The sequence below is a fragment of the Neodiprion lecontei genome, chromosome 2 (assembly GCF_021901455.1).
Source record: "Neodiprion lecontei isolate iyNeoLeco1 chromosome 2, iyNeoLeco1.1, whole genome shotgun sequence".
Classification (NCBI taxonomy): domain Eukaryota; kingdom Metazoa; phylum Arthropoda; class Insecta; order Hymenoptera; family Diprionidae; genus Neodiprion; species Neodiprion lecontei.
In genome coordinates this window covers 2,469,174-2,493,102 of record NC_060261.1, presented here as the reverse complement: position 1 = coordinate 2,493,102, position 23,929 = coordinate 2,469,174, and the positions used below count along the sequence as shown (strand labels likewise).

General features: G+C 35.3%; 3 protein-coding genes across 9 annotated transcripts; 2 read left to right on the top strand and 1 right to left on the bottom strand.

Annotated features, from left to right (window-relative positions):
- The first annotated feature begins 195 nt into the window (after positions 1-195).
- On the top strand, positions 196-17,393 carry LOC107216707 (carnitine O-palmitoyltransferase 1, liver isoform). Of its 3 annotated transcripts, XM_015653969.2 has the most exons (16): positions 196-519; positions 9,158-9,327; positions 9,416-9,552; positions 9,656-9,932; positions 10,045-10,368; positions 10,509-10,708; positions 10,833-11,037; positions 11,175-11,282; positions 11,374-11,399; positions 11,921-11,986; positions 12,645-12,707; positions 13,824-13,935; positions 14,048-14,317; positions 14,436-14,585; positions 14,678-14,887; positions 14,999-17,393. In XM_015653969.2, exons 2-16 carry the CDS (start codon positions 9,187-9,189, stop codon positions 15,101-15,103), a joined length of 2,394 nt encoding a protein of 797 aa, XP_015509455.1. In that variant the 5' UTR covers positions 196-519; positions 9,158-9,186; the 3' UTR covers positions 15,104-17,393. The 3 variants fall into 3 exon arrangements, with proteins under 3 accessions (XP_015509455.1, XP_015509457.1, XP_015509456.1); XM_015653971.2 differs by lacking the exon at positions 11,921-11,986 and having other exon boundaries at positions 197-519; XM_015653970.2 differs by lacking the exon at positions 12,645-12,707 and having other exon boundaries at positions 197-519.
- Positions 17,394-17,783: 390 nt separating this feature from the next.
- Positions 17,784-19,276, top strand: LOC107216732. 2 transcript variants are annotated; one of them, XM_015654009.2, is made up of 4 exons: positions 17,784-17,959; positions 18,111-18,326; positions 18,495-18,679; positions 19,174-19,276. In XM_015654009.2, the coding sequence occupies exons 2-4, from the start codon at positions 18,297-18,299 to the stop codon at positions 19,190-19,192; spliced, it is 234 nt and encodes a 77-aa protein (XP_015509495.2). In that variant the 5' UTR covers positions 17,784-17,959; positions 18,111-18,296; the 3' UTR covers positions 19,193-19,276. The 2 variants fall into 2 exon arrangements, with proteins under 2 accessions (XP_015509495.2, XP_046587166.1); XM_046731210.1 differs by having other exon boundaries at positions 17,787-17,959; positions 18,495-19,276.
- On the bottom strand, positions 18,913-20,970 carry LOC107216731 (pyrimidodiazepine synthase-like). 4 transcript variants are annotated; one of them, XR_006902798.1, is made up of 5 exons: positions 20,514-20,647; positions 20,048-20,291; positions 19,705-19,926; positions 19,330-19,530; positions 18,913-19,091 (listed from the first exon to the last, which is right to left on the bottom strand). XR_006902798.1 is itself a non-coding variant. In XM_015654008.2 (5 exons), exons 1-5 carry the CDS (start codon positions 20,762-20,764, stop codon positions 19,399-19,401), a joined length of 729 nt encoding a protein of 242 aa, XP_015509494.1. In that variant the 5' UTR covers positions 20,765-20,970; the 3' UTR covers positions 18,913-19,398. The 4 variants fall into 4 exon arrangements, 3 of the variants coding, with proteins under 3 accessions (XP_015509494.1, XP_046587164.1, XP_046587165.1); XM_015654008.2 differs by adding an exon at positions 20,740-20,970 and having other exon boundaries at positions 18,913-19,530; positions 20,514-20,619; XM_046731208.1 differs by having other exon boundaries at positions 18,913-19,530.
- Between the last annotated feature and the right edge of the window lie 2,959 nt (positions 20,971-23,929).

Genomic DNA, 23,929 nt, shown 5'->3' with positions numbered 1-23,929 from the left:
GAGTACCGCTCAGTTACCTGCGGAGTACAGCTCAGTAATTACACCGAGGACACCATTTCAGTTTTATAATTCATAGACGCTGCTGCGCCAATCTACAGACAGTAGCGACCTCTTCATTGATGTCGTGGAAATCATAGGTCTAAACTCTTAAAACCGCACGAAAAGCGGCAAAGTTCAGGGTACAGGCTGGTTTCGGTGAGAAGAGGTAGAGGCCGTCCTGAGTTGGCCAGTATGCTTCCGACTCACGTCGAGTGAGGTCGGTGGTCCTGGCGCGGTACATTAGAGAATTTTTCGTTCTCATAAATTAAATATCAAGTGGCGTACACACGGAGTGGGTTGAAGGTCGTACGTCGTGGGAGAAGCGGGCGAATGCGAAGGTGGTCGACACCTTTACCTGTCTTAATACCGAGTAGAAAGAAGCACGAAGAGCCGAGGATCGGCACGTCTTCGTTTCCAGACAACATATCCCCATAATACATGATAGTTTCGTCCGACTGGTCAACTGCGCGTCTGATAAACGTGAGTAGACACATCGTGCATGCATGAGCGGAACGTAGCTGCGTACATACACTGTATCTAAAGCTACACGCGCAGCTATAATTAGCAACAGTCGAGTTATCTTTTTCCCCACTTCGGGCGAACACAGCTGTGTACAAAATCGTCACATATCCGAATGCATAGCATATATTTCGTTTCGGAGGCGCGGCCGCTGCACACCCACCCTTACAGCCAATCCGAGGCTGCTACGCGGGTTTCGGGTTATCTTATTGTTGGCCTGCGTCATGGCAGTTGCTTCACCTTAACTCGGTCGCCACGTTTTCGATCGGAGGAAACTGATTGTGTGTAAGCAAGAGAGAGTGAGAGAGAGCACCTTAGCTTTTACGATTAGTTGCGATGTGCTGGCTTGAGCCTGCGTGCGTTCGTTCGTTGTTCAACTTTAGAAAGTAGTTTCCATGTGCCTACCCTCTTCACATCTTGCGATTCTTATTTATTCAGCAACATCGTATTAAATTTTGTAACGTTATCGTAACGATTCATGCTGAGGAAAAACCGTGTTTCGCGCTTTTGAAATTGCCTGAAATAAATGAGAACACACTCACATTTCACGATCTTAGTTCCTTCAAAATCATTATAAAATTGAGAAAGAAAGGGATTCATTCGCTCAATATTACGTTACGATAACGTTACTAATTTTAACCTCGTTCAGCAACTACCTAGTTCTAAGTCTATAAATTAATTCTGACTATCTATGTTGGCAATGAACTAACAACCAACCAGCGATCCTCGTTTAATAGACTGTCTTTTTTTTTCTGAGGTTCGTTTCTGGTGTAATCACTGATCTTGCGCCCCCCCGCAAAACCTACTACTGAAAGATGATTCTTAATAAACACTGTTGCGCAATTGCTGTAGCTGTTGTGACGGGTGTCTTTTATTAGTTTTCTTGAACATTCCCAGCTCCAGTCTACGCGATACTCGGAACGGTGTATTAATTCCCGGTGCACTTTATGCCCCGAAACATTACCGTTGCAAAACTTCGTCGACTCACCGTTCATTCAAGAAATGCTAACTACACACGGTGTATGTGGATACATAGGTATACATACCTGTACGAAACCAGACTTTCGCCGAACAGTCGAATGAAGATTATGTTGGCGCAGCATTTTATCCAGTCACGAGGCGGTTCTCATGTGGCAGCCAGGGCCGCTGGCTAGATCCAAACTCGTTATTTTTACATATTTTCACGCCGCCGACCCTGGGCAATTTTATACTTATGCATTCGGAGGCTAGAGATACTTGATCAGCTTTCACGCGTTCAAATTTTAAAACACATGCCTCTCAATATGTATGAAGCTCCGCGCTATACGGATTTTACGAGAACCCCGAAAGCTATTTATAGCTTTCATCACCTACTAGTTCTAAGTAGTTCCTTCTTTTGTCAACCGTGAATAGACGGAAGCGTTGACCCGTAGAAAAAAATCACAGTCTACAGGCGTGTTTAACGCGTTGTGTTCTGCTCATATTTAAATAAATCGGCGGTTCAATGCGCCGACAGAATTACGATCTCTTTCAATACATCCATGAGAGTATTGTCATCGTGTGTGTGCGTATGTATGTGTGCCAATCTGACCTCGTTATATTTCGTTCACGCATCGAAACAATTGAAAAGTGACAAGATTTCACCGTTAGTAGCGAAACGGTGAGAAAAAATCACTATTTTCTTATTTTTACAATGATTTTGAAGTAACGAATATCGAATAATTTGAGTATATTTCGTTTTATTACTGTTTACTGAATTTCCAACAGACCCAAAATTGTGAAATAACGGTTTCTCTTCAGCATGAACCGTTACGATAACGTTACTAACTTCAACATGATAAGATTTCGTAAAATTGTAAATTTTTCCGGTTGCAAGTTTTTTCCTGTTTAAATTTATTATACTTTGATACGCGTGCGTGCGACAATACTTATATGTGATTATATTATTTAGAAGAAAGTAAACGTAATTGATTATTTTACCTTGTTTGGCAATTCTTGTTAATATTCACTAGGCCGAAGTTAGTAACTTTAGCGTAACGCAACAACGGCTGGGCGGGGGGGGGGTCACTATTTTGCACTTTTGTAGTGACTTTGAGGTGGCTAAGTTTTGACTTTTGCCTTATTATAATTCACTGTACTTCAGATGTTCCTAAAATTACGAAATAACGGATTTTCCGAAACCTGAATCATTGCAATAATGTTACCAACTCCAGCCTCATTAATATTCTGTAATGTTTATCCTTGTTGCAAACACTGCAACGATAAATTACAACATGTTATTATTGTCGAACGATCATACGTTCAATGGCAAACAATCGATAATAATATGCTGCTTACGTGTGTAACATAATACTGCAACCTATACTTTTGTAATCCCATTATTTAATTATTTGTACAATTGTTTTGAAGCTGCTATCATTAATTGTATGTATGCACATCACAGGCGTGTAATTGGTATCCGTCTATCTTGGTCATACTTTCTTGTGTTCAATATTTAAAAAAAATACGACCAAAATTGTATTGAAATAAGAAATAAAATGAAAAACAAGCAAGAAGAAGTGAAAAAAACAAAGTTATCTTTATCGGTGCATCAAGTATATCTAAGACGTTGTATACTTGACCACAACAAACAATGATATGAATGACTCACCGATGGTTATCGTTAAATTCATCAATTTACTAGTAACGTGATTCCTTTATAGATATTCGTTGATATAGATTAGGTAGCCTCTGATTCTCTTTCTTATTTTGTTGTTTCGATCACAGTGTGACCTAAATGTTGTTTCTGATGTTATCTGTTACTAGAATCTAAAGCTGTGTATCTTACAATTGTTCAAATGAACCAAGATAAACAATGTATAAGATTAAACGTAATAATGACACACTCCTTAATTATTGATCGCATAAAAATTGAATATGTATGAAATAAAGCAAATCAGTTAAAATAGTTATTATAATAGTACAACAGACACAATCTTGTTACTCCTGTCTTAATATCTGTCTGTAAAAATGCTCGAATTTGTCACATGATCAATATCAAATGCTATAATTGAGAGAGGGATTAGAAAGCTTGATAGGTACGACTGTCTTATTAGCTTCCGCAGGTGGGTGTGTCTTGAAAATCTCACTGGCAGTTTAGAACGAGGCTTAATCTAGCGACCAAACGTTCTAATGTTCATTTTTGTGTAAAGAATATTTCGGGTCACCAAACTTTTCCAAAATGGCGGCAAATTTTCGAAAAATTATAGGTATGATTTTTGACCGAAACAATCCAAAAAATCTATTATACATCAAAAATCGTAGGAGATGAGGTCCATGATTCGTTGATTTGACATGGAATGCCCTATATATATCATATATTGATATAAATATCGTTGTTAACTGTTGGTTTTGTGTTCGGGACACATTTTCGTCTTCTAAATTTATAAAAAAAAGGAGGAAAACGAAATTTCAACATTGATAAACTTCTTTTTTCATTTCTCTCTCGATGTCTCGGTTTCTATTTGTTATTCCATTTCTTTGTCGTACGGCTTGAACTGCAGAAATGCGTAACCTTATAAAACTGGTGACTAGTCGTTGAATCACATATTGAATAGAAAAGTATCAATGCTTGAACTTTGCGATGTAAAAAATAAAATAAATTGTTTCCTGGATTTAGTTAACAATACCTGAGGCTTGTGACATTTAATCCGATTAAAAATGAAGAATTTTACATACTTGAATATATGCTTATTGATTTCATGATGCGAGCTTTTAATTAATCGTCATGAAGGTGTAATCTTATTACAAAGTATACGCCACCTTTCAGGTGAAAAGTTAACGTATGTAGAATCATTTTGATTAAAACGTTTGCTTCTGCAAACGAAATAGAATAAAATATATGTCAGAGCAAAATTTGTATCTGCTGTTGGAAATTTTGAAAATTGTTGACTTGAGGGAATAATGTACCGTATACAAGGCATTCGTATAACATTTTTTTTAATACACCTGCTTTCATTATCAGACGTTACACGGATATTGCACAACTTGTAATATTCGATATTTTATCATTCGGGGCTTACGGGAAGACCGACAGGCTACCGTGCTTGCGACAATGTAAAATTTATATTCCTGTATCGATGAAGTATGCTGCGTATAATTAAGCAACTTCTGGGCTGAAAAAAAGAAAGGAAAAAAACAAACCGAGTAGCGTCAGCGACTTGAAATTTTTTATGTTAAAATTCCATGATGCAGTCCTCTGCACGGTATGTAAATTAACGTGCGAATACGTCAGAATAAGAAAGAAAAAATATGCTATGTAATTTCAATTTACAACAAGAATGAAGTTGGCGATGTTAATGTATCGAAACTTTAGCGGAGGAGCGGACAAAAAATCATTATCGTCCAATTTCCGAATGACTTTTGCAAAGGAGTTGATTTTTAGAAATATATTAGTATTTTGTTTACCATGATTTACTAAATTTCAGACAATCCTGAATGTGCGAAATAACGATCTTTCCTAAACGCGCACAGTTACTTTAACGTTACTAACTTTATCCTCACAATTTACACACAGGTATACATTTATATATATACGTATATAGTGTCGATATTTTCTATTTTTTTTTTTTAAACTTTTTTGTTCAAAGACCTTTACCTACATTGAGGTAAATAATGTATAATTAAATAAGTACCAGTGTTGTATGTCCAAAGTAGATTTACCTCGTAAAGATCTTGAATATTAATTTCAAGGTACTCTCATATAATTTTCGCTCAGTGATTAGTTTATTATACTGAAATTTGCGTATTCGTATAATCGATAGGTCATCTTGTTTCTTTTGTGAAAAAACATTTTTCAATTTTTCTGCGTTGTTCAAAGATCTTTTGCATCCGAGTTTAGTAAAAATTTGTTTCTACGCAGTTTTATTACATAGATGTTTTCTAATTGGCAAACAGGAACGACAGTACGATTTTTTTTACCCCTTATCCCTCCCCCCGTTGGTGTACTTTGATCAACGCTAGATAACGAATGATGGATATCGTTGCTTAATCTTTTGCTTTATTATATCACGGTTCAAAATGCAAAATAATAAATGTTTTTTAAATTGCCATCTGAAAATTTTATTTCAGTTATTTATTTCTTCTTGCCAACTAGACGATACATTCAATGCTGATTTACTTTGTTTACACATTTCAAGGACCTTGTTATTTTCTCCAATGTTATCATCAATTATTTTAGATGTATGTTTACGCAGCTTCGTTATCGTCGTCGTGCAATTCCGTATTACAAATATCGAGATATTTGAATTGTCGCTTGAACTTGTATCAATAAAAGATTCATTTTATCAAATTCAAATTTACATTTTTATATAATGCCGTTGGAATTTGATATTTAGACTTTGGACCATACGTCGTTGACCTCGTCCGTCTGGTACTTGGCAAACCAAAGTCCAAATACTACGCACACATGCACGTATACCTATCATACAGTATACGTTACACGCTATCGCAATCATTTGGCAGACAATCGGGTGTTTTTTTCTTTTTGTTTTTGTTTTTTTTAACGAAAGATGACTATATCATTCTGCCTGCATAGACTACAATGTATTTACACTTAGATTGCACAAGCGACAGAAAAATGATAAATCATGCATCTTTCATTGATTGCAACTCAATCTCGTTGATTCGGCTGCCACTCATATTATGTTTTTTTTTTTACGCTAGCGTGGTACAAGATGTAATAAACGTTACACGTCGTTACTTACTTGATAATTTATGTTAAAGAAAGCGAGCGTCTGGTACCAGATGTAATTTTGGACGCTTATATCGACAATCATATCTTATCTACTAACAAGACAAACGATAATGGTAATACTACATATTGAATCGTATGTCTACGGACTAATGAAAAGTCATATTTGCATCTCATTCACTCGTCATGCGTGGCACATTTAGATAATGTAGTAACACGTTCCGTAACTACTACACGTGGTATGAGTGATTTCTTATCCGGTTCAAGGCTCTTGTTTTCCTTCCTCGTTTGATTGATTCATTTCTTTCTTTTTGTTCTTTCTTTTTTTGATTCTTTTCTCCTTTTTTTTTTCCGATTTTTATAGTAAATTCTACACATATATCAGCTTTCTTCATTTGTTCATTCATACGTTCGTTCGTTCATTCATTTTTATATGATTACGGCGGTGAAAAAACAGTTACAAACTACTGAAATTACTATGTGCACAGCTGAAACTTGCCTGTTTCAATAATAAAATTTCCACTATAATACGTACGATCGATCATTAGATATTCATTAGATACCAGTCGTATACTTTGGACTTTGTACTGTTGTGCGACATTATATGGTTTTAAATTACCTATCATGTACATATAATAATAATAATAGTCAACAAACGATAGGTAATACCACATTAAGTGCGGTGGCAATGAACGATCGATCGATTGTGTTTTGCATAAATTCTCAACTATGTTGAAACTGATTCATGAATTTTCTCTGTATAAGGTTTAAAAAAGACACAGTCTATTTCAAAGTCATTGAATACTACTTTTATACGTACATTTATTTATTTATTATTGTTTCAACAGAACTAGGTTCATTTGTATATTTGTATATTATCTTCTACAGAATTTATTACACGTGCTTGCGTAAATTTGTTTCGATGTAATAAGCATATTTATAAGGAAAGAAAATGTTTACGCGATGAAAGAATTTCTATTTTCAAAAGGAAATTATAATACATTTCATTTATTTTCCTTAGAGATTAATTCCTCTTTTTGTTTCTCCTTTATCATAATACCTTTCTATTTTGTCTCATTATCATATTTTAGTATTTCCTTTTTTAAATACTTTAAATATATACGTCGAAGAATGGCCAGATACAACGCTAAAAATTTGTGTTTTGCGTGTGTTATGCAAATTAGAAGTTTCATTTGTTAAGAATAAACTAGAAAACTCGGCACTTCGATTAACAAAACATTCAAAAGAAATTGAATATTCAATTTGAGAAAAACACGTCAATTTGATCAAAGATTCTCTTGTTTAAAGATCTTCTCTCCACTTTTTGTAACACCTCAACAAATCTTCGGAATACACTAAGAAAACAACCACAACTCCGTTCTTTCGTCATCGATATACATGTATAGAGGACACAGTTTCATTTTTTAAAAAGTTCATCGTCATCGCTAAAGAATTTTTGTATAAACTTGGTGTCGACGTCTCCGTAATTTCGGCCACGCACATATTTTGTGATTTCCCTTAAACCATGGTGTATATCATACAACTATGTCATCAATTCAGAAACCTTTCACTGATAAGCTCCGTGAACAAACAGGCATATGTCAATAGAATTATACAGATAGTAATACATCGGTGTATGTAGTATACGTGTAGCGAACAGCATAGCTTACCGCAGGGCGGCTTAGTTAGGTAAGTAAGTGTGTTAAAAAATGGCCATTGTATAATCTATATCGAACTACAGTCAAAAATATTCCACTTGTCACAGGTTTATAAACTGAATTTTTCATGCGATCCTCTTTCGACCTTTGTATTATACTCGTCGCACCCGACGAATCGTCAGCGCATTGTCAACAAGTAATTGCGTCTTATTTTATTACTCGGTTTATTTTTGTTTTTTACGTCGATTAAAGTGAGTGAGAATCCAAGAGCAAATGTTTATGCGTACTACGACGATTTAACCATAAAATTATGAGGATGGAACTTTTTTTATTTTTTGTTCTCAAGTTTTCGGCATCGGAGTCGTGTGTGTTTGATTTAAAATTTGTTTCTAATTCTTGTCTTCCCATTACGTTCAAAACATTGACAACGTTCTTTTCTGTTACACGTTGTACATTTTAGAAGATAATGACTATTATTAATTAAACATACAATGCTGCTGGGCTATACGTAGTACAGTATCTGATAACGATGGCGATCGTAGTAGCAACGTATGCATTACAGGCAAGGCTTGCAACTAACACCTCAAACTCACTCCATACAAAGTCCAAGGCTAACACCCAATTGTTTTTAGTCGTCAATTTATGTGTATGCTATATTTTCTTGTATACAGTTTATAGTAATTGTGAATTGTAACAGTTTCGAATTGATTTGCTTGTTGCTGCCGTATAAATCAAATATATTTGCTTAATCATTGGCCATTTGTGCCAGTAGAATTAAAATAATCAAGGGGGGAAAAGGAAAAAAAAAAAAAACGCAACAAGAATAGTTTGTGAGTTATAATATCGGAACAAACAAAGTTCACCTTTCTATTGTACGGCATAAAACTCAATGTCTGGTTTAACAAAATCATCGATGATCGACTCGATTGAGACTGCAATTAGTAAATAAATTTTTTGTTTATTACATAATATTTATAAACAATTTTAAGGCTTTTATAAATGGCCATGAACGTCAGTTGATGCGAATATTAGATACGATATTGTAGCATTGAATCACGTAGTTGGATATGCGTATTTCTTCGTTTGGCTTTGTCAATTTAATTTATGATCTAGGTCGTTACAATAAGTTTTAATTGTATGCTGCTGTACAAATGCCACGCTGCTACAACTTATACATTCAAGGAAGTGAGGTCGATGTTATATTTTCAACCTTTATCTTTTTGCATTTCAGATTTTGTTTTCTGCTGAGGTTACACCAGCATGGCGGAAGCTCATTCGGCCGTTGCGTTCAGCTTTTCCATCACTCACGAGGGATGGGACGTTAATTTTGACAGAGAAGTCTTGCACTTGGTATGGCAATCGGGTATCAGGTCTTGGAAGAAAAGATTCTTCAGATTCAAGGTACGCGTACACTTTAAATATACCAAATTATTGTTTATAAGAAAATATTCTTTTATCTCGCTATAACGCTACGCATATTATTTTACAGAACAATATAAAAACTGGAGTATATCCAGCATCGTTACACAGTCTTTGGCTAACCGCTGCTTTAGTCACAGCAATTCATTTTGTCGGATATAAAGTACCTTTCGACCTCGTCGGCAAAGTTGCGCCATACTTACCAGGGTGAGATTTTAATATTTTAAAATAGAGCGGATAGAAAACCTGGAAAATTTATTATGTCTATCATATTACGACTGATTTTGATTTTCTTTTTTAATATTCGCAGGTCTTCCATAACTGCTCATCTAGCCGGATCTTTTCTCGTGGCTGTTTTACTATGGTTGTTCGTCATCTACAGTATTCGATACACTCTTAAATTATTGCTAATGTACAAAGGATGGATGTACGAAGCTCGCGGTAAAGGTAGCAGCATTTCCTCAGTTACAAAATTTTGGCTCGCCGCTGTTAAACTTTTGTCAGGATGGAGTACACCCATGTTGTACAGCTTCCAAGGATCTTTACCCAGGCTTCCATTGCCGTCTGTCGAGGACACAATCCAAAGGGTGATTTACCAACAAAAGAAATGAATAATTTTCATCAATTTCTAATGAATTTTACATCAAATATCATTGAAACTCTAACACTTGATTGTATGATTCCATTTTGTTAATACAGTACTTGAGAAGCGTCAGACCACTTTTGGATGATGAAAATTATGCGAGAATGGAACGACATGCCAACGAATTCAAAGATGGTATCGGCGTTAAGCTTCAACGTTATTTATTACTCAAGTCATGGTGGTCTACTAATTACGTTTCTGATTGGTGGGAGGAATATGTTTATTTGAGAGGAAGATCTCCCTTGATGGTCAACTCTAACTTTTACGGAATCGATGCTTTACTCATGCATCCGAGCAAGATTCAAGCATCTCGCGCAGCAACAATTATTCACTCTTGTTTACAGTATCGCAGACTTATCGAAAGACAGGAACTTGAACCGGTTAGTAAGATGTGAAGATTAATTGGATAAAAGAATTTTAAATCTCAAATTCCGTGGAAAAAGCAGTGCCGGAAAAGTAAAGCTTGCATCTCACTGCAATGGAACGTCAAACTATGACAACTATGTTTTTATAATTTCAGATCCTCGTTCAAGGTTTAGTTCCTTTGTGCTCTTGGCAATACGAGAGAATATTCAACACAACTAGAATCCCTGGTATCGAAACTGACAAGCTAGTACATGTTCAAGATTCGAAACACATAGTCGTTTATCATAAAGGAAGATATTACAAAGTTTTGATCTATTATAAGAACAGAATCTTACAGCCTTGTGAAATCGAAAGGTCAATACAAAGTCTATTCAGAAAGTTTTATCATGCTATCGCACTGAGTATTATTTCAAAAACTGTTAGGCCGAAAATTTATATTACATTATTTGCGTGTTTATCATTTCATAATGACTTTCAGGCAAATGCAGGAAATACTCGACGATACTTCGACACCGTGCGCAGGTGAGGAGAAACTAGCAGCACTTACCGCCGGAGAAAGAACAACCTGGGCTCGAACCCGAGCAGATCATTTTAGCAAAGGCGTGAATCGATTCAGCTTAGACACCATTGAAAAGGCAGCTTTTGTTGTAACTTTAGACAGTATTCCGTACGAATTTGATCCGGTAGGTAAACATTTAGCCTGACAATTCTTTCAATTATGTCGCGTATACTAAGTTTGATTTTTTATTCAACTATTGGAACAAAATGGTTTTATACGAATATGGAACGGAATAATTTCAGCAATTTGTATTCTGTCCAGGCTTATCCGGAGAAATTAGACAATTATGGCAGAATCTTGTTACATGGAAAGGGACATGATCGATGGTTCGACAAATCGTTCACGCTTTGTATAGGAAGTAACGGCAGGGTAAGGTTTTAAGAAAATTATCATTTTTGCGAACGAAAATTCGTTCGTACATACAAATTTTTTGATATTTAAAATTTCGTTGTATTTACAGATCGGTTTTAATGCCGAGCACTCGTGGTGAGTAAAAAATTTTGTTCTTTTTTTCTACGGCAGAGTAAAAACTACTCTTCACGTTTCATGCATATCAAGAAAATCTAGTCGAGTTGAATTAAATTTCAGTAATAAAAGAAGATCAAAATTTAGTCAAATTGTTGCAGTATTTGATACATATGTATATTCATTTGAATTGAAATTTCCGAAAGATAATTCAATATTCAAATTATCCGTCAATGCTAAGTAATTTTAATTAATTGTCAAGAGTGTGCAATAATATTTTTTTTACAAAAGTTTGCAGTGCTAATTAAAAAGCTCTACCAAGTACATAAAATGAGAAGGGAAAAAAACAAAGATTTTTCCAAAATTTTGAACAGGATTCAAAGAAAATTAAGATGAAATACCAAAATTTTGATCACATTCTGAAACAAAAATCACCTAAAACAAAACAAAAAATATTTTTCAACTTATCTTGTAGTATTATAATTTTTTGTCACACATTTGTGACGATGACGATCCGACATGTAATGATAAGTCATGAGCAGGGCAGATGCGGCTGTGATGTCACACTTGTGGGAGTTTGTCATATCGGAAGAAACCATGAATATAGAGTAAGAAAGTTAAACTGCGATTCGGCAGATTCTAAATTACGTATACATACTATCTGTATATACATATATGTATATATATGCCTGGAATGCTTGGTTGTGCTTTTTTTCCATATTTGTTTTATTACTTTTCCTTATAATATAACTTCAAATTCGTATAATATGTAAAGTGAAGAATGTTGACGGAATACAGAATTTTTACCTTTAGCGAGACATGTTTTTTCAGAAAATTGAAAGATATTTTTTTTTTTTTTTTTTTATAAACAAAATTTTAATCTTGTACAGTTAACTACGTTCTGAATTTAATCTTCGTCAGGTGAAAAGTTATGTCTATCTCTGGTTTTAATATCAATATGTGAAATTTTTTTATCCCCTTAACATTCTTTGAATTTCTTGTTTTTTTTTTTTTTCTTCATGTAATTATTATTATTTACAGCTAATCTGCATTTAATTTTAGCTTTCTGATCATTTTTCATCATTAAATGGTGAATTTGGCTGAGAATACTAAATTAAATACGGCGGCTTTAACTTTACATACTTGTGTTAATAAATTGTAAAAAAAAGAAAAAAAATAAGAAAACACTCAAAAACAGAGAAAGTAGCGGTTTGGGTTTAACTTTAAAAAAAAAAAAACAATTCTTTTCTATCTTCTGGTTACCAGGGCCGATGCTCCCGTGATGGGACACCTATGGGAATACTGTGTTGCTACGGAAGCGGAGAATGGGTAATTGTTATTTAAAAACGAAGTTGCTCACACTTTTTAAATACAATGATAACTATAATAACAATGAAACTAACGCACCGATAATAATGTATTCTTGTTCGCACCCCGAGGTGGTGTTATTAGTTTAAAAATTTGGGGCACATACTTTATTACTTGTGAATTTAACTTGTGTTAATTTTTTTGTTTTGTCGTGCTTGCGTTCGACATAATAATACAAAGGGTAAGTCATTTTCAATGGCGTACCTATTTAAATGTTTCACCTCTGCCGTTAACCCAATGCCTTTGTGTTTTGTGTGTAAATATTAATAATATTCGTTCTCATGCTATCAGCTCAATCATTTCAAAGCTACACCAAATCATTAGTTTACTATTAAATTGTACCTGCTTGTTGAAAATTGCCAACAGCTTTGAAATGATTTTTCAATCAATTAATCATAACTAAAATAATGCAATCTCTCAACCCTTTGATTGCCGAAGCAGCAACAAGCATTATTACAATTCAATTTTCAATGAATTTCAATTTATGATGAAGTTTTTTTTTTGTGCTGCCACCGAGTGGAATTAATAATGTCTTCTTTTTTTAATCTAGTATTCGGTTCTAATTATTTACGTTTCTCCAGTTTGGCATGTTTTTTTTTTTTTGCATGGCTAGTGCAGCGTTGCGAATGTTTGAGTAGATTGAATCTAACTGAGTTAGAAATTAAACTATGAATGTGCACCAGAGAGATGAGGATTGCAAATAGTTTCATCTGCTTTGCATATTGCACGTCATCATTATCATCCTTAATTATATATGAAATAATACTTACATTTGTGGAGTAAAATTTTACAGGTAATATTTTGTTTTGTGCAATTTAATTTCAAGATCCTAAACGTGTGGACAAAGATTAATAATACAAAAATATCAGAGAAACACAATGTTACTGTGTAAATTTTTGGTCCATTATCCACGTATACCATTGATCAAATTCAATCGACAATACCGTTGCAACATAATATAATCATTTTATATGATCAAGTTTTATTATCAATTGAATTTGATGGTATGATTGTAAATATTTCAAACAGCGACCGTTGCATCTGGTTTTCTTTCAACATTGCTTTCATATAATACAGATACGGAGAAGATGGACGTACAATCGGAACTCCTGAATTTTGTCCAGCTCCGGTTCGTCTTCAATGGGACATGAGTCCGAAGTGTTTGGAAGCTATTGAAAACTCTTATTTGGTGAGGGATCGTGTCAAGTACTTGATTCGATGCTTAAATCGGTCCTTCTGTAAACCTTGTGTCTCTTGCAAACACACAAACACACTATAAAACATAAGTTATTAATTTCCAGGTTGCCGAGAAGCTATTGAACGACGTAGAGTTGAGAATCTACATGCACAACGCTTACGGAAAAGGTTTCATGAAATTGTGTCGAGTATCTCCGGATGCTTATATACAAATGGCTCTTCAGTTAGCTTATTATAGAGATGCTGGTAAATTTAGTCTAACTTATGAAGCCTCAATGACGAGGCTATTCAGGGAAGGTAGAACCGAAACTGTTCGACCTTGTACCATCGAATCCGCAGCTTGGGTTAAATCTATGGAAGATAAATCTGCGACTGTAAGTTTTGCATACAAGTTAAAAAGTAATTTTTTTTTTTGTTTATTTATTTATATTTCTATTGTTCAATGAAACTTGCGAGTTTTGAGAAAATATGTCTTTATATTTACGGCTGTAGGTTGAGCAGAGATACAAATTGCTGGCTGCAGCTACTGCTCGTCATCAGTTGGGTTACCAGGACGCCATGTGCGGCAAGGGAATAGATCGTCACTTGTTCTGCCTGTATGTTGTATCTAAGTACCTGGAAGTCGATTCCCCATTCCTCAAGGTAATAAGTTGCGAAATACGGTTGCCGAACGGCCTTTCACTTTTTGGAGTAAAAGTAATGACGCCTCATTTTATCCCAAAATGCATACACAGGAAGTCTTGAGCGAACCATGGAGACTCTCAACATCGCAGACACCCCATGGACAAACTTCCAGATTAGATTTGAAGAAATATCCAAATTGTATATCTGCCGGTGGTGGATTTGGACCGGTAGCTGACGATGGATACGGCGTTTCTTACATAATTGCTGGAGAGGATTTTCTCTTCTTTCATATTTCGAGCAAGATCAGTTCACCCGAAACGGTAAGTTCGATGAATATATTATTATCTACAAATACTATTAGACCAATTATAATTATTAACCGATTTTCTATACATTTTTCTTCTCCTCTATTTCATTTCATATTCTTTCAGAACTCTGCAAGGTTTGCAGTAGCGATAGAAACAGCGCTTTCTGATATGAAGAATCTGTTCACCGAGTATAAAAAATTACAACAGCATAAAAACGGATCGGCGTAACACGGTGATATTAATTACTGCAAGCTCTTTTTTTCTACTTTTTTTCCCCCTTTCTTTCATAGTTATTTTTTCCTCTGCTGACTTTACATCAGAACAACACTGTTGCTATCGAACAAGTTGAACATTCTTCGAATCGATAGTAAACTGAAGAAGAATAGAAATTAACCAATTACGTTGATTGATGTAAATACATTTATGTTGTTATACACATGTACGTATTTTTTATCAATGCAAAACAAGCTGTTTTCTTTGTAGGTAGGAAAATATTAAAAAAAAAAAGATCAACATAGACTGGAAAGTTTTTTTTTTTTTTTTTTTTTCTTTATTTCCGTCATTGTCTATTAGGCGTGAATCTTAAGTTGCACAATTTGTTAAACGTTTAAATTCGCCTCACTTATGTCATTATTGAAATATTGACAGTAAGTCTTTATCATTTGAACAATCGTTATGTAAGCGTATACTATATGTCATGGTAATGAATTCGATGTTATGCATATATAAAAACCAAACGCAAGAATATCAAAGTTGAGAATAGGAAAAAAAAAAAAAAAACGAAAAAAATTAACATCAAAAATGATAGAAGATAAGTTTTACTTGTAAATATATATATTGTAAAACAGTTTTAGGGTATTATTATACCACACATTGTATTCATTATTATAATAGTATTTTACACACAATGACCTCTCTCTCTCTCTCTCTCTCTCTTATTATCTTGTTTTTTTTTTTTTTCTTTGTACATTAAACATTAATTAAACGTTATTCGTATACGAATCAAAGTACGATGACGAGTTCATATCACAGACAGGTTTTGTTTTAAAAATATTTTATCAAATGCAAAGTAATTAAATAACTGGTTATTTAGTAGTTGTTTTTTTTACACTTTTTGGTTTTTTTTTTTCTGTCGCATTCTTGTCTTCAAGTTTTTCGAAAAGAGTTACTATATCAATTATACACTGACATAATTGTAAAAAAAAAATGCAATCTTTTTTATCCGGGGTTACGAATTCCTCGTAAATTATCTTTAGATCACAAACTCCATCCACTTGTTTTATCCATATCTTCGTTATACGTATATAATTTCCTTACTTTTATCAAACACCTATGTTATCGTGTGAAGAACATTGAAAATCGCTTCTTCTCTCTTTTATAAACAACTCTGCTTACTAGAGGGACTTCGTAGATACTTATGTGTATGCGTTTCTAGTGACCTGCCTTGTATGTACAAAAAAAAAAAAAATAACAAAATCACGAAAAATTTGTTGATGATTGTATTAATACGGGAAAGGAAATTGTTATAGAACAGTCAATCAATATTACAATATACGCAACCTATCAATGCAAAACAACTGATCTAAAAAAAAAAAAAAAATAGTAAACATTTTTAATATTTAAATTTATATATATATATATAATTTTATAAATGGGAATTTATTATCAATAATCTATGTCTTACAGTTAATAGTATACCTATATATTTAGTGGTATTGGTGCTCACAAACAAAACAGTGTACTGTATCACGTGGTGTGGATTTCTTATTTTATTACATGATGTTATTTTCTTATTTTTTTTTTTTCTCCTTTTTTGCGGATATGCAGTGGAAATAATTAAATATTTTAATTACTCAATTAAACACAACGTGTCATTTGTCAATGGTGGTTGAATGATAAACTTATTCTATTTTTGTTACCGATATTTTCATTTGACAAACTAATTGTGAAATTCAAATCCCTGATAAATGTAAATTTAAATATAATGATAATAACAATAAAAAAAAAAACATAAAGAAATAACATACACCAATGTTTCAAACAGAACTGCTTTCCTTTCTTTCTTCGAATATCGTGTGTACATCTAAGAATTATATCAGTCGACAAATTATAACTTTGCAAATTTTATTCCTTACAAAATTTGCTAAATCATTGACGGAATAATTTTTAAATAATATAAATTGTGTGACAAAATTGTTCGACTTTTGCACAAATACTAGGTCGTTCTTGATACCCATAGAATATCGATCTGACGCCTCATGATAAAGTATCCAGTTATTAGTTGATGTGATTATTCAGTGGCATTTTTATGTTGCAGAATTTGCTTAAATTTAAGTTCCTTCTTATCTTGTGATTCAATAGAATAACACACGATATAGATATTCCGCTTTACCTAAGCAAAGTTAAGTAACAATAAAATTTACATATTATACAATGACTTTGTATACATGTATATAAATCACACTTGTAAATTTTATACAGTTTTTGCCATATACAATAAAATCTGAACAACGTATAATCGAAGGCTTTAAATCAATGATTGATTGAATGATTAATCTATAGGCTTTAACACTTGTATCTCATTTGTTATTGTCACTGTCTCTTTTGCAACGATCATCGGGCAATTTGTCTTTTTGTACAGGATGATGCTTGTTGGAGAGAACCGCGTTTCTAAGTGTTGAGTGAAGAAATCTTTTGTTTATTGTATGTTTTGGTTTTATCCATCCACTGGGACCCATGACTTCTGCTCTTCTAGCACCAACTTTTGCCTCTTCCATCAGCGCTTCGGCTGCAAGCCTGTTGTTCAATTGCATAATTTTATTAATGTATGCAGAGCGAGTGAAAGATCAAAATTTATGATAAATGTAAAATTACTTACCTGTTCAACGTCTCCTCATCCATCGATTGATTATAATTTTTGAAGCTCTTCGGTCACCAAAGTACTTACAATTAGAATTATATTTTTTCTGTTCTTTGACTAAAATTCATCACGTTACAGAGAAATGATGAAACCTCTTTGGACGGTTCAACACCAGAGAGTTTTAAGAATCATCGAACGTGTTATAAAATCAACGCTACATGATCGTAAGTTGTATAAAAACAACTTTATTTCTTCGTGTCGTAATTAAGAGCGTATTTTTTAGGTTAGAAATACGTAAACAGATGTTATGCATAGCTCTAGTATTCCGATGGCAATGCCACACATACATGTCTTCATTTGTTTTTCACTTACAAGAGGGCGGCCTGATCGTGAATTTCTCATTCTTGAATGAGCTCTGATCACCACTCGTGTTGTCAAAATTTGATTCGACGTGGAGTTTCACGGACAGCATTCCTAGATGCTGATACCGGTCGACATATGAAGAGAAAATAAATTTTTTTTCAAATCTCCGCATCTGAATATTCCTGGTTTTACTCCACTATGTCGCAACAAAAGACGATCATAAGCGAGGTATTTTTTGTAAAATATTTATCTCACTGTTATTATCAACACGTTTGGTTGAAAAATATAATAACTCCTATGCAGTGCCTAATTGCTAATGAAGGGAGATAGTTTGCACGAAATATCAATATTTAACTTGTACAGTAATTACCTTATATGAGTAACTTACATTTTCAGATGGAGGTTGTTCAGGAAGCGTTAGAAGCCTCGCTACATAAGGTTGAGCTGATTGAGAGAAAACTAAGAACAAAATTGCTGACTATTGAAAATCGGAACAGGCTAGAGAGGGAATTAGAGGAAGTTAAGGATGTACTCGAGGCCAATCAGAAAGCGCTGAAGGACCTGAGGCATGAAAATACAAGGTCTTTCATGATCGCAGCAAGCTTTGTGTTCGCTTGCTTCTTGCTTTTCGGACTGTATTCGATGATATATGGGGGCATATAAAAAAATATTGGAAAAATTTTGGCCGATTGACCAAGACTGGATCGAAAATGAAATTTTGTTATGAACATAATTTAAAACGAGAGAAGTAAAGTAATGCTGCTAGAAGACATTGTCGTATCTATTAGAAGAAACAGTATTACAGAAAGGGAAATTTGATACTTTTTTACAACTTTATTATTACATGTATTTTAAGTTTTACAGGGCAATCTACACGGTCATTTATTCGTTGCTGAACACGAGACCCCAGTGAGAGAAGGCTGCTTTTGCGGGTGCCAGGTGGAATGGTGGTATCAGTCGTATTAGTATTCGGCAACAAATAAATGGTCCTGTCTGTAATTTCATACCGAATAATGTAAAATAAATGATTGCAAGCTTATGTAGTATATTGTACAAAAGTCCGTATTTATTTTAGTGGCGGGAAAAAGGAATAGTGATCAATTCTGGATCCATACAGAAAACATAAGCTGAACTTCGCACATATAATCACAGAGTTGACAATAAAATGAATATTTGTATCCATAAAGTATATGTAATATTATGTACATACATGAATTAGTTAACCAATTACCATTTCATTAAAATATTGCATAAGTATATTATTTAATTATCAGCAGTAGTACATCGTCGCAAAAGGCACTCATTGTGCAATAAGGAAGTCGTATTGGGCTGAGCCAGCTTGCCTACTGCGTATGAACTTGGCATGTGTTTCTCCGTCTAAATAACTACCTTTCACAGCCTCGTCTTCTTTCATCGCACTTCTCCATTCCAGCTGAATTCAAATTCACAATGCTCAAAAGAATTGTTAACATAGAGAACGCTCTTTTTTGTATGAATTTTCTTCCTATGAATCATGAGATATATTCCTTGATTTCGGAAGGTTCTAAAAGTAGTTTACTGGGCTAAGTGATTTAGGTTTATTAATTACTGTATATTGTTTACCGACCAGTCTGAGTATTCGTTCACGAGGAAGGACAAACTGATCTCCCCTCAGAATCCTGATCAAATCTGCTCGCTCGCACCACGGCCATATCATCAGATCCACCATTCCAGGTTGTTTACCACCGAAGAATGGAGTTCCTCTCCTAACGAGTTCTCTATCAAAGATTTCAAGGCCGTTCAGAATCTCAACAAACTGCTCACGTTCCATGGTCGGGGTATAATAGACCTTGAGCAATTTAAAAGATAAGAATTACAAACATAGCGAACTTGTATAATAGCTGAATTGATTGTCAAATATGCAATACACCATGATTATTTCTGAATAATTTCTGAATTTCTGGTTGTACCTTGTTCATAAGTACTATTATAGCACCAAATCTTTCGATAAGTAGCTTCTCTTGAGCCTTCAATAAAGGATCCTTTGGATATAGACGGTGTTCCGGATAGGCCTCATCCAGGTAATCCACTATGATCAGACTTTCGTATAAAATATTTCCCTCTTTGAGTTCAAGCAGCGGAACTTTACTCAATGGATTTTTTTCCACCAGCCATTCCGGCTTGTGTGTTAAATTAACGTAGACAACGTCATATCTAAAATATCAGAGTTAAGGAGCTTGAGTAGGAATGTCAAATGCAAACAAGGAATCCAAAAATATATTATATCCAATACGATTACAACTATAAGTTGCTCAGCATAGAAATAAAGCGATGTAGTTTATGTGAAACCAGATCAGACGTTTGCCTTTTATCAATTAAGATTGCCGGCATCAGATTTACATATAACGTTATAAGGCATGTTTCGATATGGCTTACGGAATTTTTTTAGCATCTAATACAAGATGAACCCTCTGGGCAAATGGGCAAAATCGCATGCTATACAATCGTAGCTTGCCAGGTACCAAGGGTGGAACTTGAGATCCTGAGAATGAATAAATTGATAGTCGCATAATGGTAACTGTTGATTAGATTTGATTGCAGGCATACGAGTACGTGATAATACTACAATTATGAACTTGTTAGTTATTACAATTTAACTCACCGACACTCAGATGTTTCGTACTCATGTTTTGAGTGTACGAATAACTATTCGGCGAAGCTACAAATTTCACTCTCAGAATTTATGCCGTATCGGTTCTATTTGTTTGATAGATTATTTCTAACAATGAAGACTGGCGAAGGTTTAGTTCGAAAAATGCGATGCACGTCTCTCGTGGTCCGGTGACAAGTGACTCTGATCGGTAACGTTGGTTGCCGTGGCAGGAGTCGCGATTGCCACGGTCCGACCGTGGGTTGCATGGACACTAGAGGTAAGGAGGCCGAACGCAATGCTGGCAAAATGAACTGTGAAAGTGATGAACGATCCGCGGATTGTACCCGCCTGGCAGCGCTACAACTGCGGGCTCCGTCAGCGCGGTGATTTTGAATCGTTGATCCTCACGTGTGTATCCTATTCGTAATCAGGCGCTGGTATCGCTTGCGGATACATCCCGAGCTACAAGATCTTTCATTACTTTCACGATCCACTTTTCGACGATTCCGCCATATGCGTTCGGCCTCCTTACCTCTAGTCCCTCTAGTCGCCATGGTGGGATGGTTGCGCAATATCATGCGACGAAAGTCGATAGCCTACGCAATATGGTTTTGCATTGAATTGAACCAAAAAATTTTCATGGTAGCATTTTGGCTATGTGGCGATGTAATTACTGTTGAGATTGACATTGGATTCTCAGGAAGTTTGCTAGTCTCAGATCTGTAAAGTTGATCGAGTCGTATGTATGTACGAAAATTTTGAAAAATACTAGAATCCATTCTTTCACGCGCCATATCAGCGTGATTTTTCGAGGAAAATCGATTGCGCGCAGTCGGAATACGCTGCGGGCAACGCATCAAGAGTTACGGCGAAAAAACTGAAGATTCATTTTCGCAATTTCTGTGCTGCTGGTCGCCGCTTTGTAGTTTCTCTCCCGTTGGTCCTACGCTCGTTTTGGTGCGTTTTCTGCTTTCCTGGGAGTCTAATTAGTCGTGAAAACGTCACAAAAATCGAATGTTTGAGATAAAAAATGAGGAAGAAAGTGAAGCTAACCCCTTTGCATTTTTGGCCTAAATTTTGGCGATTTTGAAACGTGCTGGAATAAATTCTTTCGTGCACTATTCCGACGTAATTTTGCGAGAGAAATCGATTAGGTACAATCCCAATACGCTGCGAGCAACGGATAAAAAGTTACAGGTAGAAAACCAGAACCTGAGTTTTTCACATTTTTTAGCTGGTGATCTTTTCGTCGTCATTTCTCTGCTGTTGATCTCACGCTTTTTTCGCTGCGTTTTCTGAGTTCCTGGTGGTCCAATTAGTCAGGAAACGGTCACACAAATCGAATCCGACACCAATCATTTTTCGGTCAAAAAATATAATAACCCCTTTGCATTTTTGGCGGAAATTTTGGCGATTTTGAAAAGTGCTGGAATAAATTCTTTCGTGCATTATTCCGACGTGACTTTGCGAGAAAAATCGATTGGGCACAATCCCAATACGCTGCGAGCAACGGATCAAAAGTTACAGGCAGAAAACCAGAACCTGAGTTTTTCACATTTTTCAGCTGGTGATCTTTTCGTCGTCATTTCTCTGCTGTTGATCCCACGCTCTTTTTGCTGCGTTTTCTGAGTTCATGGTGGCCCAATTAGTCAGGAAATGGTCACACAAATCGAATCCGAGACCAGTCATTTTTCGGTCAAAAAATGAAGAAAAAAGTAAGGCTAACCCCTTTGCATTTTTGGCGAAAATTTTGGCGATTTTGAAAAGTGCTGGAATAAATTCTTTCAGGCACTATTCCGACGTAACTTTGCGAGAAAAATCGATTGGGCACAATCCCAATACGCTGCGAGCAACGGATCAAAAGTTACAGGCAGAAAACCAGAACCTGAGTTTTTCACATTTTTCAGCGGGTGATCCTTTCGTTCTCATTTCTCTGCTGTTGATCTCTCGCTTTTTTCGCTGCGTTTTCTGAGTTCCTGGTGGCCCAATTAGTCAGGAAATGGTCACACAAATCAAATCCGAGACCAGTCATTTTTCGGTCAAAAAATGAGGAAAAAAGTAAGGCTAACCCCTTTGCATTTTTGGCGAAAATTTTGGCGATTTTGAAAAGTGCTGGAATAAATTCTTTCGTGCATTATTCCGACGTAACTTTGCGAGTAAAATCGATTGGGCACAATCCCAATACGCTGCGAGCAACGGATCAAAAGTCACAGGCAGAAAACCAGAACCTGAGTTTTTCACATTTTTCAGCTGGTGATCTTTTCGTCGTCATTTCTCTGCTGTTGATCCCACGCTCTTTTTGCTGCGTTTTCTGAGTTCATGGTGGCCCAATTAGTCAGGAAACGGTCACACAAATCGAATCCGACACCAATCATTTTTCGGTCAAAAAATATAACAACCCCTTTGCATTTTTGGCGAAAATTTTGGCGATTTTGAAAAGTGCTGGAATAAATTCTTTCAGGCACTATTCCGACGTAACTTTGCGAGAAAAATCGATTGGGCACAATCCCAATACGCTGCGAGCAACGGATCAAAAGTTACAGGCAGAAAACCAGAACCTGAGTTTTTCACATTTTTCAGCGGGTGATCCTTTCGTTCTCATTTCTCTGCTGTTGATCTCTCGCTTTTTTCGCTGCGTTTTCTGAGTTCCTGGTGGCCCAATTAGTCAGGAAATGGTCACACAAATCAAATCCGAGACCAGTCATTTTTCGGTCAAAAAATGAGGAAAAAAGTAAGGCTAACCTCTTTGCATTTTTGGCGAAAATTTTGGCGATTTTGAAAAGTGCTGGAATAAATTCTTTCAGGCACTATTCCGACGTAACTTTGCGAGAAAAATCGATTGGGCACAATCCCAATACGCTGCGAGCAACGGATCAAAAGTTACAGGCAGAAAACCAGAACCTGAGTTTTTCACATTTTTCAGCTGGTGGTCTTTTCGTTCTCATTTCTCTGCTGTTGATCTCACGCTTTTTTCGCTGCGTTATCTGAGTTCCTGGTGGTCCAATTAGTCAGGAAACGGTCACACAAATCGAATCCGACACCAATCATTTTTCGGTCAAAAAATGAGGAAAAAAGTAAGGCTAACCCTTTGTATTTTTGGCGAAAATTTTGGCGATTTTGAAAAGTTCTGGAATAAATTCTTTCGTGCACTGTTCCGACGTAATTTTGCGAGAGGAATCGATTGGGCGCAGTCCTAATA